General features: G+C 36.2%; 1 protein-coding gene across 1 annotated transcript; it reads left to right on the top strand.

Annotated features, from left to right (window-relative positions):
- Nucleotides 1–1,559: 1,559 nt before the first annotated feature.
- On the top strand, nucleotides 1,560–16,667 carry LOC129273367 (somatostatin receptor type 2-like). Its single transcript, XM_064107606.1, has 2 exons — nucleotides 1,560–1,801; nucleotides 13,898–16,667. The coding sequence occupies exon 2, from the start codon at nucleotides 13,967–13,969 to the stop codon at nucleotides 15,146–15,148; it is 1,182 nt and encodes a 393-aa protein (XP_063963676.1). The 5' UTR covers nucleotides 1,560–1,801; nucleotides 13,898–13,966; the 3' UTR covers nucleotides 15,149–16,667.
- Nucleotides 16,668–18,407: the final 1,740 nt, after the last annotated feature.

Consider the following 18,407-nt stretch of genomic DNA (forward strand, 5'->3'; position numbering starts at 1 on the left):
CATTAGGTGGGCTAGTTATGTCATGTCCCCCATTCCCTTTTCTAATGTTATTACATGAAATCATAATTATTTGATATTTGTATACATGTGTCTCTGAGATGCCTTCCTTGTTACAAAGTAATTACAGCAATGAATATCTTATGCATTAGATCAGTTTTTTCAATCGAAATTCTTGCATTCTTGTGGACAAAATTTGAAGAAAAAAAATCATGTATTATAATACAATGGAAATAAGTGGGATATGACATCATCATCTTGCTCATTGTATATTCATGACACACAAAAAACTATTTTACCGAAATAACCTAACGCTTTAAAATACCATAACTTTTTTTTTTTCCTTGTCCGATTTCGATGTAATTTTCAGTGTGTTGTTTGTTTGATTTTACTTTATCTGTTCAAACCAAATTATTTTTACCCTTGGGCACCAAGAGTCGTGCAACAGGTCGGAAATTCACCGTGATTTATTTCCTGGCGACTTGTTTCACTACTTTTCACCATTACCTTTACAGTACACTGAAAACGCTTATTAATATTTAGTAGGCCTAATAATAGAGAATGGTAGCTAAAATTATATCGAATCGGTTTCAAAGCCTTGTAAAATTTAAAAATGTTCATCATATTAACTGGTTTACATTACCGCGGGCGGTTTATCGGATATAACATAAATATTAATTCATGTCACAATTTGAAGCTGTTTATTAATATATTGGAAATGTTAATGCACACAAATTGATCCCTTTTAATCTAAATCATAGATAATTCTTTCAATATTCTACCATTTTCGGGAATCTTGTACTTTTAGGATTGAGCTTGTCAGGATATTATTTTCAACGAAAAGTAAATAACACATTTTCACATTTCAAAGTTTGATAATAAGTATGACACACCTAAAATTGAGTTTTGAACTAACTTGTATCAATTCAATCATACAAAATGATTATTTACGTCTGGGGTCGACTTTTCATGCCACCATCCGAACATGCCGAAAGAGGTGATCAGAGCTCGAATATCGATACTCACCATTTCGTACAGCTCTTCCTGTTGCATCTTAGACAAAAGGTGCCGCCATAACTCTCAATTTTAAGTGAGTAGTCTAAGTTATACAGTATCAGGAGTCAAATTGGAGTTGGTTTGTATACTTTGTTAACGGAATTTCGTTATTGATACATTTCAAGGACTATCCCCGACACACAATCACGCACACCCATCCACATGCACGCGCATTCGGAAGAAAACAAATTGCATTTATTAAAGTAAAAGAATAACAACAGTTATTGGCGCAGTCTATGTTACATTGTCCTAAATTAAGTGATAGTAATACAAAAAAGTACCATCACAAATATTGGGGTATCAATAATCTTCTCATCAGAGAAGCTTCGATCCGAACACACGCACACACACTCACCCTCACACACACACACACACACACAAGTACACTTTTTATCACTTTCTAGTTCGACATGTGTGATTGGTCGATCGAAATTCGTAAATATTCATGAGCACGCCCGTAGAAACTTCAACGAAAGGATGTAAACTAGTAGTTCATTTTGGCAAATACTATTTCGAGTGCCGATGCGCAGTGAAGAAGCACGTTCGTTCCGGTTAGTGGAAAAAAAAAATCATAATTCGTTCTTACTTTATCGTCTTTATTCTCAGGTGTAATTTCGCCGATATTTTGTCGGTCATTCCTCAAGGCAGCGTTGGATTCGTGCTCACATTACTCCGGCTGTGGAACAGGCGTTAAACTTAGCTCCAGGGATTTTTAGACTATGATCAAGTGGCTGGGTGAACGTTGAATGTGAGTATGTCATTCTACTTATATTTCACTGAACACACTTTTCAAAAAGGAAATATCACTTTCAATGTGGGTTTTTGTGGCGCCATTTTAGTATGCGTAGATATATTTTGCCCTCAATATGTCATCCGTTTTTCCGGAGCTACATTGTGAAAAAGAAATCATTCATTATTTTTCAGTTGCTATCATTTGCAGGTTCTTAATTTTGTATTTTAGATTTTTTTAAATGAATCCATTCTATTTCACATGTTTTATGTTAAGTGAAGTTCTCTAATCCCTTATCTAGTCATTCGCAATATAAAATTCAAATATCATGTGAACAATCTCATGTAAAAGATCATATATTATTCCGTCATTAAAGGTTTTTAACTATATAATTGTTCATTTATTCTTGACAAAAATTAAAAACTAAACTTATATCAATTCTAGGTAATTTGATAGAGGTCTCCACATTCGCTGTTTTTGCAAATTTCAAATAATCATTTTATTAAATTTTAAGGTTTTTTTTCCTCCAGCAAAGGAGTATTAAATAATATTGTAATGTGGTTCTCCTGTCAATGTCTTGTCCTCTTCGAGAAATTGAAATAGATGTTAGATAGTGACATTCGCTTTCTATTTCACTTTCAATACATAAACATTATACATTATTATGTTACGTTACTTATCCATTTCAATTTTCGATTATTTGTCAACGAATATGAGCCCGAACAAAACGTAGTTCTATTACGCTGAGTAATTAAGTAGATATCACCAGAAACAAAAGGTAACTTCGGGAGATAACTTGGAAATGTGAAGTGAGATGAAACGAATATGAAAAGGAGAACATTTTCCGGAAACGAGCCCAAAAGAGAAATTATCATGTTTAGTGTAAAATTGCGTGTACTAGCGACAATGATTACTTTTTTTTGGATAGCTCGAAGATAAAAAGATAGCATGAAGTTCAAAAGGATGGACTGGAAAAAACATGTGTATTAAAAAATGTTCGAAATATTGGTTATTATTGTTATGATTATTTTCAAATTTGATTTACAGAAAGAAATTCAGATTATACAAAATTGCTCGAAAATCCACGGCTTCATCATCCAGGATCCTATTCAAAGAGAACTAGTTGAATAAGGAATATTTTGTATAGTGAGGAATCAGTTGGGTTAATCAATAAAACGTTTCTAGAAAAATTTTCTGTGGTCGAAAAATCTTGTAAGTTACAGTTAAAAACAAACAGAGAAAGTGAAGCTTCAGATCAGCTGAGTGTTAGAGAATAAAAGTTTGAAGATTACCACAAATGTTGTTAAGGGTTTTGGTTGCAGTCGTACAGTTTCATCACACATTAAACATATTCATCACGAACCATTAAAATTGCAAGTTATGGAATTCATGTTTCATGATATGGAGAAGCTGCTCAGTCACTATTTTCATTTTTATCAAACATCAGCTTTACGAAGTCAGACTATATAGTAAGTCATCACTTTACATAACACATTAAAATCGTTCAAAAATACAAACCTATCAGAAAGAGCGCCTGAGTAAACAAAACAAGCATTTGATTAATGCGTCTTAGTAATGTAAACCTCTGAACCAACGAATTCATTTCTGTGAAAGGCCAACGATATTGATATGATATATGTCATATCCATCACCCACGTTGACAAACCCTCCGTGTATATTGCACCCATTAACCCTTTCTACCCGCGCTAATAATATTCATGACATATTGCGGGTGCCATCCTGTTAAGATTTCTTAGATCCGTGGCTATAAAAGAGTGTAGTATTAGTGATATCGTTAATGAAAATTAAGATAACCTGTTTGTCACGGCCGTCGCACTTGTGTCTTCTGTCAAAGTTTAGTGGAAAGGAATTTCACTTCAAAATATTGGAATAGATTGTTTATCACGCTAAAACACGATGATCGATAAGTCTGGTTCAACCGAATTGTATAAACTTACCTCTGGGCAAAATGTTGGACGTCCATATATATATATACATATATATCTTCGATAACAAGATGATATATCGTCCAATAGAGAATCGAACCTTGTGCCATAATTGGATTTTGAAGAAAAGACAGATCAAAATAATTACCAGTTCAGAAACAATTTTCGCTAAGCCAAAGTAGACTTTCACCAGTCCTTCCCCTATTCAAGTCGTCTTGGACTTGCCTATATCAGAGGGGTGGGTCCAGTTCAAACTTTCACAAATGGAGGGCTTCGTGTGTATTAAGAAAAACATTTATTGCCATACCATTTTATACAAGGAAGAAGAAATTGTAAAATATAGCATCTTCAGCAAAGGAAAGGGGAAAGATATTCATTGGATTTTTGAACAGATTTAACACTGGTGATGAAAAGAGGGTTTCCGATTGTAACTTCTTCCATGAGAAAGAAGCTATTTGAATTTTTTATAAGTGCAATGGGCAAAATGTTTGTTCTTTCAAGATTGTAAACATATTTTAGAGGCCAGTACTTTATCTATAAAAAGAGTCGATATATCTTCTTGCGTTGAAGTAAGTAAACGATTCGTACGGCCTGCGTGTCTGCTGTGATCCACACGGTTAATGCTAGAGCACGACCCCTCAAAGGGGTCTTTTTATATCATTATTTTCCCCAGCTTTATGCTAAAGATGTTAGTCTCTTTCTTATCTAAAATAACAATTCATTTCTAAATCTTTTTACTTCATTCGTTCCAATATGCGTGTGCACTTCTATCGACGTTGCAACGTTGCCTACTAACGTTGAAGGAAAGTTATCAAAATAAGTCACAACGTATTAATTGGTAAACGTTGTATTGTTACCTGGGAAAGCGTCTTTTGGGGGGCATTGGTAATTTTCACTCCAAGAGACACGGGAAAGCCCTATATAATCTACAAACGTATCACACAAGAAATAACCCCGATTCAATAGTATTTTAAATGTGAATCCCATGTAAATTGTGTCAGGGTCGTATTTGCTCCACAGATATGCCTGTGAAATGTTCGTCTGATCAAAACTCAAACATGTCAAATAGATTGTCATGATACCATGACAGGACTGCTTTCATAAATTGAGGAAACTCATCATTAGACAGGGGCAACATAAATGTTAGAAGAAATGGAACGCATTTCGTCCGAGGTGTAGAGATAATAAACATTTCTACCTAACTTTAATCATGAAATTGATATTGTCCTTAAAAAATGTCTTCTCAATAATGGAATCATCCACTGGAGACATGGCAAGATTCTGTCAGCTTGTCTCCTAAAACCACCATACAGATGGGATGCGGTCCACTTCAGGGATTTGAGCTCTTATCGGCAATGGCTTTTAAGGAAATCATCCGCTGATTGCCAGCGAAACGCGTTAATTATTAAACAGCAATAACTTGCTTGGAGTAACATGAGATCTTTATCTTGAGGACAAACATCAAATTCTCCTCCTAACTTTCTCCTTACCTTGTCACTACTGTACAAGATATCAATTGAGACGAGTTGAGGAAATCGAATTGTAAAGACCTCTGATAACCGAAGGACACCTTATCTATGGTATCAGCGTTTAGTTTCGTTTGCCCCCGAAATATCGATTTTAAAAAGATGCGCCTATAACTTCTTTTTTTGGGAATAATTTTTGTTGTTCACCTCTTGGAATCATTTTCCGTGACTGCGTATGCTATTTCCAGGTCACTTCCCGGAAAGAGAAATAAATCGTCACTTATATCTTATATAGATAGAAACCTGCTATATACTAAGTTGCCATAACGAAAATCGATGGCGTTTTTTAGAGAAGAGAAGTTGTGACCTGATACAATACAATTGAGACAGATTGAAATAGGACTGATTGTTTGGGCGGGCCTATAAAGCGTGACATATAAAACATATCGACCGATTGATGTCGAGTTTTGATAACGCATCATGATGATGCTGCAGTGACACTAGCCAAATCGTCTCCAGACTGACAAAAATCATGACGTCACTCCCACTGACAGCCAATTGGTCGGTTTAGAGTCAGGTTCTTTGGTGTGACTGTAGCATTACTTTGACAGGGAAACGATTCATTTAGACAACCCCGTTGGGATGTTGACGTGTGGAAATACATCCGGGTACCCGAGACTGTAATAGATCCGTTAGTGCGAGCTGGTTGGTAAACTTATGACGAGATCTGAGACCATGCTCCGTATGGATGATGCATGCGTCTTGTTTGTTGCTCGATCGTGGAAGAGTACATCTTGATGCTCAGGAAAGCACACAGAAACCATCAGCAGTTTGATGATTAGGTTTGATTTTAGGTCATGACACTGACTGAGTTCTGATAGAACAATGTCACAAAGTGATGGGAGATGATAGTTTGCGATGCATTATGATGTATGTGATTCAAACCATCAAAATCATAAAATATCTAATTTGTGAATGGCTCATACCGTTTCAGTTGCGTTCTTTAATTATTACGAATTTTATTCTTTGGAGTTTTCTTTTACGATATCCTTCTTAAATATCTTTAAAACATTTTGAAAGCTCACAAAGTTGTTTCTTGAAATATTCACTTCAGTATTCAAACCAACTCATTTTACTAGATCGATTGATTCCATAATGAAAGACTGTACTCAGACATGTCAGAAAGAATTTATCACAATCTTCTTTTCCAGAACATTTCTATTCACATATTGTCATCCCATCTCATAAAGTCATGGATATGGAAATAAAAGGTACAATCGAGCATATGTCATGTCTGTGGGTTTCTAGCCAAAGGGAATTATTAATACAGACCGAATATGGAAAGAGCCATGACTTGAAATTCCAATGGCACTTCAAAAATATCCCCTTTCTGTTATTTACTATTTGATTAAAGAAAGAGAATTCGAGATAACTTTCGATGTCATACCAGTGATTACTTAGGATAACTGCCCATTGCGTTAAGAGTAGACACAAAAGGAGCAGTTATGAATTTTTTCTTTGTTTTCGATTAATCAGTTTACGGGTAAATAATGCACGACTCTACAAACGACTTGAACGTGTTTTGGATACTAAACTGGTGTCTCAATAATTTGACATTGTATCAGCTTAAATTGAAATCTGATCTCTGATTAGATTAAACCGCTGTTCTTGACAAACTGTCCCACGTTAGTTAAATCACCAGAATTCGAGGGTATCTCATCTATCACAAGAACATGCAGGACGTTCATAAAGTCATTACTTACCCTTATCTTTGTGGAACGCCTCCTGAAGATAGAAGAGGATCAGGAGGCATTTTTGTAAGCTCATTTCGAAATTGAAGTCATCCAATTTCTTTAATCAATCTTTCAGTCAAACTTTTTCAAAGTTTCCATTAACTTTGCCGAGTTATGGACACCAAATGATGGGAAATCCTAACAAGGATCCTCCAGCAATCTGACACACTTGGTACATTCTCGATTCACAACATCGGCACAAAGATTCCTTAATTTAAAGGGCATGTTTGCATGTATTGATCGGCAGAAAGCAAGCAGCGCTGGCAGCTAGAATTAATCGTCGAGAGAATTTAATGAACAGTCTTAGGGGTGTTTATTTTTAAAGAATACATGATCATCAAAGAAAAGCCACTGCAGATCACCCGCTGAGTATCGAGTGATCGAGTCGTCTTTGATATATATATTGAACGTTGATTATAAGCAAAATGCAACCTGTTTCGTCATATGAGTAAGACTTCACTAATTCGTTCAAATTGGGTACATAGGAAGAAAAAATACTTTCCAATATAACTTGAGTCTAATGGAGATTCACGACAAATCTCTTCTTCATAATTGAAAAGGAACCATCAAGAAGCCCTGGGTTATCCAATACAGTTTGATTTCAGAGTTCAAGCTTTCGTTCGAATATTAAGCACCCGTAAAATTGGTCACCCTAATGCCAGGACCTAGTGTAATATCTCCCTTACACTTATTTGTTCGTCATACTCTGATCAGTATAGGACTGCACATCACATCTCAAGTACGTCTGTATTCCATACTAAGTACATTTTTTTAGCGAAGAGAGTAAAACATCATTAAAACAATTTCGGTTTTCATTCATTTAGTCGTTTATGCATTCAATTCTCATTTATTCATTCACATATACCACTAATCTTCCAACTGCTTCTAAAATTTACGTTGTTTTAAAAGTATTTCATGATTATGAAAATGTATGTATTAGGAACAGCTTGTAAGATAATGTTTATGAGAATAGAAGAATGTATTGTGAATTTGCTACAATGGCACTTGGAATAAGTTTCGAGTACGTAATCAAATCTCTTTCTCCCTCTCCACATCCAATAGCCAATTAAATCTATTCCTAGAGATCTTCAACAATCTCCAAGATTAGTCTAGAGCCCAACTTCAATAATTTCCCTTTTATTATGGTAAAATTTCAAGTTTGCGCAACATGATATACCGTTAAGTAAAGGCGTCATAATGTATTTTGGCAAGAGGCAAGATCACCTGGAAGTGGCGACATTTTGTTTTGGTTTGAAACAAAATGATGTGTTTGTGTTGTTAAATTGGGTTATTATAGATGTTTATCAATAAGATATGATTATATACATCCTGGATCGACCTTTAACAATAACATCAAAATGTCGTGACAACGGCTCGGACCTTGAACCTCATGCATCAAATTGTAAATTGCCCATGTTGCTTGAATTACAGGCGCACGCCAAAACGCGCGCCACACCGCCGAATGGGGTGGACAAGCATAGGCCTCATTCCAACACAGCAAGAACTGTGGTGTTAACCGGTGTACATAGAGGACCACACCAGTTATTTTACACCGGCGTTAAATTTACAGTGTTAGTTTAACACCTATAGGTGTTATTACAACATCTTTGGTTGTTACATTTACACTCTTTGGTGCCATGTTCAATCTCTAGGGTGTAATTCTAACACCTCGGGGTGTGGTCCTCTATTAACACCAACTGGTGTCAGTTTTAACACCACAGTTTTTAAAGTGAAATATATCCTGTTTTCAATGACTTCCTTACATCCTGTTTTTCTGTCTTATTTCTCGTCTTTCGATTTTGATTTTTTTATTGTTATTATTATTTTCATAGTAAAAAAATGCGACAGTCGCTCCAACAAAACTGCCCGGTAGCACGTCATTCATAATAGCTTTTATCGATCAGGAGTCGGTTTCGTTGGCGGAACTATAGCATTATGAATCTTGATTAACATTTCAGAGTGCAGACTTGACATAAAATCGACTCCCCGGTAACTTTCACTTCACCAGTAGTCTTCCAAAAGCAACTTACGTATACAATCTTTTTAGCACTCCATAGTTTATCCTTTTTTTTTTCATTAAAGATATTCCAAATCTTCGTCCGATTTAATCACCAAGGAAGTCCGCCTGTCTATCCCGTGTATGAATTATTCAAAAGCTTTTAGTCTGACACGTGTTCCAAACATTACCTTGCTAGAGATTAGTATGTATTTATATTTCTTATTATCTTTACCGAATTAAATGGATGGATATTGCAATGGCTGCAGTGTTTCTCATATTTTATTAGGATTTAACCAAGATTTCACAGTGTAAATACGTATAAATTTTATTGCTTTCCTACAAAACTCCAAAATGTTCTAATTTCATTTCATTTCGTTTATTTCCATTTTCAACAATTACAGTTTGTTTTGTACATTTTGACATATAAATAACAAAACATATTTCAAGTATCCCTGTACAAAAATTATATTAAAGATTATTACAAATCAGGTTGGAAATGGAGGAGGCTGCTAAAAAGCGGAGCTGGTAGAGTGCAGCCTCCTAATAAATATTCTTGAATAATGAATTTCATATTTCATTAAACTCATGCGGCATTTGTAGTTGTACAAACAGTGGTTTACCTCTGGCTTCCCGACGTGCGATCCCATAGCTTTACACCTGAATGGGAGACGCTGTTCTATTTCTCTTTAACCAGTTGACCAGGTAAAGTACAATATACCCTGTCTATCCCTCTCCTTTAAGTTCTTAATTTTATGAAGATTTTTTTTTTTACAGCTCTCAGTAAAATGGGAATAGCCGTTTAATACACCACCTGTGTGAACACTAGTGGTTGCGATTGGAGGAATCGAGAAGCATATTATGCCTTTTACAATCGCTTGGGGAATCACAACGTAGTCCTCTCGTGAGAAGTATAAATCGATTTGTTTTCCTCTCTAAAAACCTCATGAACATAAACTTTATCGGAACATTGCACCCTACGCATCCTTATGTACCCCTTCATGGTGGAGATTAGACGTCAAGTGTTTTTCTTTTCGAGCTCCTCACACCTATAGAACATGGGAACAGCATGTCTAAAAGCCATGGTGATACATGAATTGAATTGAATTTATTAGAACGTCACTGGCATTCGCCAATATTTTGTTCAAAACAAGAAGTACAAAATAATACAAAACAAATATACAATTCAAGGAATATAAGCAGATAAACAAAAACAAAATAGTATTTCGTCAAAAAGAGAAACAACGTATGTCTACTTCTTATAAATAGTAAATGCATCATGACATGAATAATAGAAGGGAGTGATAAGCATGCAGGACATATATACACATATACATAATACATGCATACACATAATTATACATACATACACATATACATTCATATATACATACACACATATATATACACAATATACATATATACACGCATATACAAATATACACAATCAACATAGGAATCATTCGGATAGATATTTTGACGATGATTATATAACGACTGATGTCAAAGAAAAGATAAAGAAAACATAAAGAAAGTGAGGGAGGAAAGATGTCTGAGAATGGAGAGAGCGGGAAAGAGAGGGAGAATGAGGAGAATGGCATTACTTGTAAACACAATGTGTCAAAATATTACGAATATATTACTACAGAATGTATGCAGGTTGATATCTTTAGTACTCTTGCAGCTGATGTTTGTATCTTCAGAAATCACCCCTAATAGCAATTATGTTTTGGATGAAAGAACAAAACAATTTAATCAAAGCTTCGGTTTCCAATTTCATGATGTAGATAAAATTTTCCTGGCACTCCATTTCAATAAACCTAACGGAAGGTATTTATCTTTCAAAAAAATGTTTACGCAAATCTTTAAATTTGTTACATTTCATTATAATGTGAACTCATCCCCGACCAAATTCAAATTACAATCTTCACAAATTCTTAGGTGAGGTGGTATATTTTGTCTTTTGTACCTCCCTGTTTCTATCGGTAGATTATGAGCGCTCACTCGGAGCTTGGTTATATTTTTTCTCAAATTGACATTGCGTATTGAACATAAATAATTTTCTTGCCTAAATATTGAATTTGAATTGCCTAAAAGTTCTCAGTTTATTTCCTTTCCTAGTGTCCCTGTCGTTAAATAAATCCAATTCAAATTGTTCGTCAAATCTTCTTTCCAATGATGTTTTGCATATTATAATAAATTCTTTTGGGAAATTGGTATATTTTCTGGATCAAGTGCGGGGGTGTCATTTTTCTAACAAATATCTAGAATGTTAAAAATATCCTGAATTGTCTTAAGCCAGTAATTGTTTCCGTTATTCAAAAGATTAACGTTTTCTACAAAAGCTTTGTAAACCAAACTATCTTCGTCCATATTACGTATTCAAATCCAATATTTAAGTATATTTATGGCAATTTTGATGACTTTTGGATATCTACCGATTTACTGCATTTGCGGTTTACCCCAAGAATATACATGTATTCATATGACTCTTAAACGAAGATTCAGCACTTTATTTTTAAAAAGAAGTGGCATAACTAGCCAAAAAGAAATAATTCATTTTCAAAACTCTTTTTTTTGGAAAAAGAGTTGTCGTTCTCAAGAAATTACGTCATTGCCGAAAATAACTGACAAGCAAAAAAAAATGAAGAAGATTATCATCGGTCCAGGATACGTCCAGTGCATATTCTTGTACAATGGTGGATCATCAAGGGACAAAGACCCGGGGCCACATCCACCCCTCCTTGTCCTTCGCTGATATAGGGATATCTCTATATGGTATAAACATCCACCTAAGTATTTGATAGTATTTTTAAGATTGTATGGGCGGGTTTGATAAGCGTGACATAAAAAATAACGACCGAATGATGCCGAGTTTTGTTATAAGCTGCCATCCTATAGGCAACATTCACTTCGGCGAAACAAACTCCATACCAGCCAAATTTATTTAAGGTATTTCCAATGACATAACATCGGTTAGTCTGGAGTTGATGTTGTGACTGTAACAAAATACATGTGTCTTTTAAAGAGACTTTTGGACTGCAATTATTTTTTGTTGGGTCCTTAAAAATTTAAACTTAAAAGACCTTTTCTTTATTTATTCCTTTTAATCATGTATTGCCTTGATACAATCAAATTTTGAGAACCCAAGCCTTACAAATAAGATTAACTATTTTGAAATTTTGAAACTTTTTTTAAAGAAGAAGTATCAACTTGTTGATAATGAAGATTTTATTCGACTTCATCTAAGCATGAAGCGTGCGTGGTAATGATGAAATAAATATATCGTTCATGGTATATATTTCTTTTCTTTTAAAATTTTCACCTTTCAAAATAAACAAAAAAATCTTTCCCATTTTTAAATTTCATTGAAAGCTTTACTTCATGTTAAGGCGGATAATTGAATTGGGGCTCTCATTTTTCATTGCGTGTGAAAATTTTATATAAGCTTTGTTAAATGCATATCCTTTGCTTGAATATATTTCACAAAAAATTGGAATGTCTATACACTTAAAATTTATTTTTCTTATCGAGAGTCTTTTATGATTTTATATTCAGATCTATATCAGCGTTGATTTTAAAATTACGGACGCGCTCAGGCAAATTCGTTTTCGGAATGTATTTTTGCTTGCACTTATTCAAAATGAGCGGGGAAGTACTTATGTTTGCCAACAGAAATGAAAGAAAAATAGTCGTACTTTAACATATTAAAAGTGAAACAATTGATAAAAAGCAGTGGGTACACACAAACACACTGTGACTATGCATAATAATGTATCGAATAACATTACTCGAATTAATATACACATGCAGGTGTCATGCAAAGCTGGGAGGATAAACTGTATGTCTCTTTTAAATTTGATCTGAACTGTATAAAGATGATTTCAGAAATGGCCCATGCGAATATCAAATATCATAATATTTGATTTAAATATTTGGTGTGCATCGTAAGAGCTTTGCTTGCGCTTTTCCCAAGCGAGGGTCCGCTTTGGAATAATCTAATTTACCAGAGTACAAATGCAGATTTGGAATACCAAGAGGAATTCCATTATTCCATTGCACGGTTGCAAAAAACTGAAATATTCAAATGAGAGAAGGTAAATGCTTTTACCGCAGGCTTAAAGATAGCAGTATTTTGTTAGGATAACAAACGAATTCTTGAAGAAAACGAGGCCCTTTTTTACAGCGGCTACGTTATCTATAGCATGTATAGTGCATGATCACCTATATAAAACAGTTTTGTAAGTGCGATGGTGACGAGTAAAAGCTATTTGGTTATTTGAAAAGGAAAATGCCCTGATTATTCCAGACTTGAATTCTTTCCTGTCCATTATCGGCGAAAAGGAATATTCAGTTACCTGTTTTGTCATGAGGTACATTTTCAGGCTTAATCCAGAAATATTCGCGGAATTTTTTCCATTTTGATTTTATTGAATTGCCTTTTTATATGACATTCTAATCAGAGTCTCTGTTTATTACAAGGGCCTACTTCACACATCGTCCCGTATATCACAACAGAGCAGACGTTCATAATGTCGAAGAACAAAGTTTCGTTTGAACCAATAAATACCATTGAAAATATACTATAGAATAATTTTTTTTGTTATGCGGTTTGTTCAATATTGCTGCAATGAGCAATATAATCATGGCTAGCATAAAATTATGTTTCAGCAACCAGTAAAAAATGAATTCCGTAATATTCACATTGAATTCATGGGCCATCTAAAGCCCTCCACCCCCTTCTCCGCAGTTGTGATTTCGTGACACACAGAGTATGTTGTAGTAAGTTGGTATAAGGCAAGACGGTTGTATTTAGAGAGGGGACATGATGCAGTATGATTTCATATTCATGGTTAATTGCTTCTTCACAAATGTCATTTAATGTATTTGCTTCTTTCTATTTTGATTCACAGATCTTTTACCCACCGATATTGGGACGACTTCTATTCTCATGAAACAATCAGATCAGACTAAGGCAAACCATGTCTGTAAACATCAACACCACACCCTTCAGCAGTGATGACTCTGAGACAGGAGGCTACGATGGCACCCATCCTGCACTTCTGACAATCTACATCTTAATCGCCTTGCTAGGAGTCATCGGGAATGGTCTTGTCATCTTCGTCCTTTTCCGTGTTCCGTCTCTACGGTCCTTTACCAACGTCCTCATATCCAACCAATCCGTCATAGACTTCACAAGTAGCATCTTCTTCTTCTTTCTTTACGTAACACCGAGACCAAAGTTGCCCGTCCAGCCGCAATTCGCGATGTTCGTATGCAAGTTCTGGTACTCTGAATATCCCCTGTGGGCCATCTCAGTGGCGTCTACGGTCAATCTGGTGTGTCTGACTGTTGAACGGTACTTTGCTGTGATCCATCCTCTCAAATACAGGAATCGATTCACCATCAAGCGGGCGAGGTTACTATGCTTGTTGCCTTGGATAATCGGTCTTCTGCATGAGATACCATGGATGATGGTCCACCAGATAACCGGTGGCCTCTATCTTGATGAAAACAATAATACCATAGACACCCGTGGTTGCTGGCCCACGTGGCCAGAGGAACCTGTAGGCTTGCAGAAGGCATTTGGTTGCATCGTCTTTATTGATCACTACTTGGTGCCTTTGTCCATCATGATGTATGTTTACATTCGCATCGTGGTTCGTCTCCGGGCAGACATGCCAAGCTTACGAATGGGGATATCATCTTCCAATGTTACCGCATCAAGGAGAGAGAATAAAGATGGAAGTGATGTGCAAAAATCATCCAGTGTAAAACTCCCTTCGCAACCTCGGCGCCGGTTCGCCATCATGGCCTCGCGGAGTGTCCTCAAAACCATGGTCATCGTATCTTTAGCTTACCTGATCTGTTGGGGGCCCAATGAGGTCCTCTACCTAGTTTTCAACCTCGGGGTCCCCGTTGACTTTACAAGCGTATACTATTACACAACTGTTCTTTTTGTACTGTGCAATATGTGTTTAAATCCGATCATTTATGCTTTTCATTACGGAGAGTTACGGCGGGGTGTCATATTGGCATGTCACTGTTGCGCAAGGAAGATACCGGTCTCATCAAGAACGACCATGCAAAGTCGAAGTTACAGTTTAAATGCAAATGGAAGCAGTAATGATGCATATGAACAGTCTCATAATAACAAGGTCTGATGCGACTAACGTCAGTCTATGCCTTACTGGAACTCTATATATGCCAAAGTCCCCTATCTTTCGATTCAGTTCGTACCAATGCTTTTGTAATGGATAATGAACTTATAAGAACCATCGCTTATTCCATTGCAAATTTGTAAGTTGAATCAAGGAAAAATCATATTAACATCATGTCTAATCACTGTATATCTTCTGAACACGTAATTGCTTTTTTCATATTTTTAATGTTAAATTTGTAAAAGCGGACTTCTGATTACTTTTCTAATGTAAAAGAATCAGTCTGAACCCCTGAACGCAATTGTGAAAACTTGAAACATGAATACAATGTGTCTAGACCGACGAGACAATGGGTCAGATGCATAAAAAAGTAGCAATTGCTTCAAGCACACGCAATAGCTATAGCCAAGCAAAAGATCATGCTTCAGCAATTGCTTTAATTCATACGCATAACCCTTTGCTAGTGCTTGTAGTAGGCGGCAAGTAGTAAGAATTCCAAAAATTTTCTGTAGAATCTGATTTTTTGTGCTTATCCCCCTATTTTTAGGGTGCTGAATACGAATCTGCTTGTTGCCAAATTTATAAATGCCGTCTTCGACCGTTGCCATGGCAACAGATTAATTTCTCAAAAATGTTATGTATTCCCCTGTAAATGGTAGAAAAACATGATATAAATTAGCCAATAGATTGATTTCAGGGTTCCAATCAAATACAAATGAAATTCAAAAATATTTAAGATCATCAAATTGGTTCCAATTGGCCCGTTGTCATGGTAACGGCTCATTTTTCCTCCAGAAAAGTAAAAAATGTGATTTAAAGTTGTAGAATCTGTTTTTTGTTTCATTTTCCCTGCGTTTAGGGTGTTAAACATAGGAGTGGTTTTTGCTTAATGTATAAATACACTCTCATTCCATTGCCATGGCAACCAAATAATACCTAATTTGGTAAAAAAAGGAAATAACATGGTAAAAAAAGACAATGGTGAGAAATACAATAAAAGCGACCTACATGTAATCTACTTGCGTTGGGTTTTTCCCACTCATTTAGAATAAAAACTACATAAGTGTTATGCATGAGTTTATTGGAATGATAGGAATTGATGTTGCCTTGAGAATGCTTGAATTTAAAGATAAATATCAATATTGCAAATGGCCCGTTGCCATGGTAACATCTTATTTTTCTCAGAAAAGAACAAATTTTGATAAAAACATATAGAGTCACATTTTTTTCGTTCATTTCCGCTGAGTTTAGGTTGCTAAAAATAAATATGCTTGTTGGTAAATATGTAAGTACCATCTCAGACCATTGCCATGGCAACCAAATGCCAACTTATTTGGTAAAAAATAACATGTTGAAAAAGGTAATGGTGGGATGTACAGTAAAAACGAACTAATCTACATGACCAAAACCAAAAACAAAACCAAAATTACGTAATTATTCTGCATGAATTCATTAGAATGATAAAAATTGATGTTCCCTTGGGAATGCTTGATTTTATTAATAAATATCAATGTTGCAAATTGCCTGTTGTCATGGTAACGGCTCATTTTACACCAGAAAAGTTTTAATAAAAATATGTAGAGTCTGATTTTTCTTTCATTTCCGCCAAAGTATACACGTAGGTTGCTAAACTTGATATTCTTGTTGCTGCTGCTTTGATAGTGGTTAAATAATTTAATTTTATATGATAAATATCAATGTTGCAAATGGCCTGATGCCGTGGTAAACATCACTCCTCGCAAAGTTCCCTTCTGCAGACTTTCAACCTGAAGAAAGTAAACTGAGCAGTTTGGCATAGATCTGGATACATATCTTCAGAACCTCCCTGCACTCCCTACTCATTACGACATATTTTTTGAGCTGCTGAAGAAATCATCAAGGAAGAATATTCCACAAGAATGCCGTACAAGCTATACTCAGGGCCGGCAGAAACACCATGCAGATTCGGATCCTTGGGAAAGACTCTACAAAGTCCCAATCTAGGTCCCAAGTGGCCAACCAGCTTCTAGTGAACAGCCAAGGTAACCCTCATAATTACCCGCGAAGATCCAACCTAAAAGTGTGCGGACAGCCTGCCAAGAGTCATCTGAGTTCACAAGACCTTTCAGCATGAACGACTTGTGCAATGCTATCAAAGCAATGAAGATCAGCAAGGCAGCTGGATTGGATGATGTCCTCGATCTGTGAGCAGATGAAACATCTTGGACCTGTTGCAACGGCTGCTTGACACGCTAAACTACTGTCTGAGTGAAAGCACAATGCCAAACTTATTGAGGAAATCAAGGGTAGTTGCCTTACTCAAGCCAGGCAGAAAACCAGCCAATGCAAAGAGCTACCGGCCCATATCTCTGCTTTGTCACACATACAAGATCTTTGAAAGGCTCCTACTCAACCACATTGCTCCCTTGGTGAATGAGCTCCTCATTCCAGAACAGGCAGGATTTAGGCCAGGAAAGTCCTGTACTAGTCAACTGCTGAATCTGGCACAGTACATTGAAGATGGCTTCGAGAAAGGGTTGATAACTGGAGCAGCCTTTGTTGACCTCATTACAGCTTATGACACAATCATCGAATACTCACAAGGAAAGTCTTTGAGATGACAAAGGAAGGCTTAAGCTGACACAGATGATTCAGAGCATGCTCTCAAATCAGCAGTTTTTGTGCATCTCAGTGGTTTCAGTAGCAGAAGGCTGACACACAAAAGGTCTCCCACAAGGAAGAATCATCGTCCCACTCTTTCGTCCCACTCTTTAGCATCTACATAAATGACCAACCAATCCACCAAATAATGAGAGCTACCTGTACGCTGATGACATTTGCATTGCTTCACAGAAACAGTCCTCTGAAGAGATGAAAAAGCACTCAGCAATGCTCTGGTAGGCCTGACTCCTTACTACGCTGCAAATCATCTCTGGGCAAATCCAGAAAAAAACCAACTCAGTGCTTTTCACCTAAAAAACAGAGATGCAGACCAGTAACTAAGGTTCAGATGGTATAGAAAATGGTTGGAACACACCAGTAAGCCAATCTACCTTGACGTCACCCTAGACATTTCCCTTACCTACAAAGACAATGTTTCCAAGACAAAGGCTTAAGTTTGAGCAAGGAACAGCATCCTGAAGGAGCTTGCCAACATAAAATGGGAACAGATGCCAAAACCATCCGTGCGACAGCTCTTGCTCTATGCTACTAGACTGCTGAGTATGCAGTCCCCATCCGTTTTCGGTCATCACATGCTGCAATGATTGATACAGCCCTGAAT

This window comes from Lytechinus pictus, chromosome 12, assembly GCF_037042905.1.
Source record: "Lytechinus pictus isolate F3 Inbred chromosome 12, Lp3.0, whole genome shotgun sequence".
NCBI classification, from domain to species: Eukaryota; Metazoa; Echinodermata; class Echinoidea; order Temnopleuroida; family Toxopneustidae; genus Lytechinus; species Lytechinus pictus.

Excerpts from the sequence above, each read along its gene's own strand:
- LOC129273367 (XM_064107606.1), top strand. The coding sequence starts at position 13,967 with ATGTCTGTAAACATCAACACCACACCCTTCAGCAGTGATGACTCTGAG.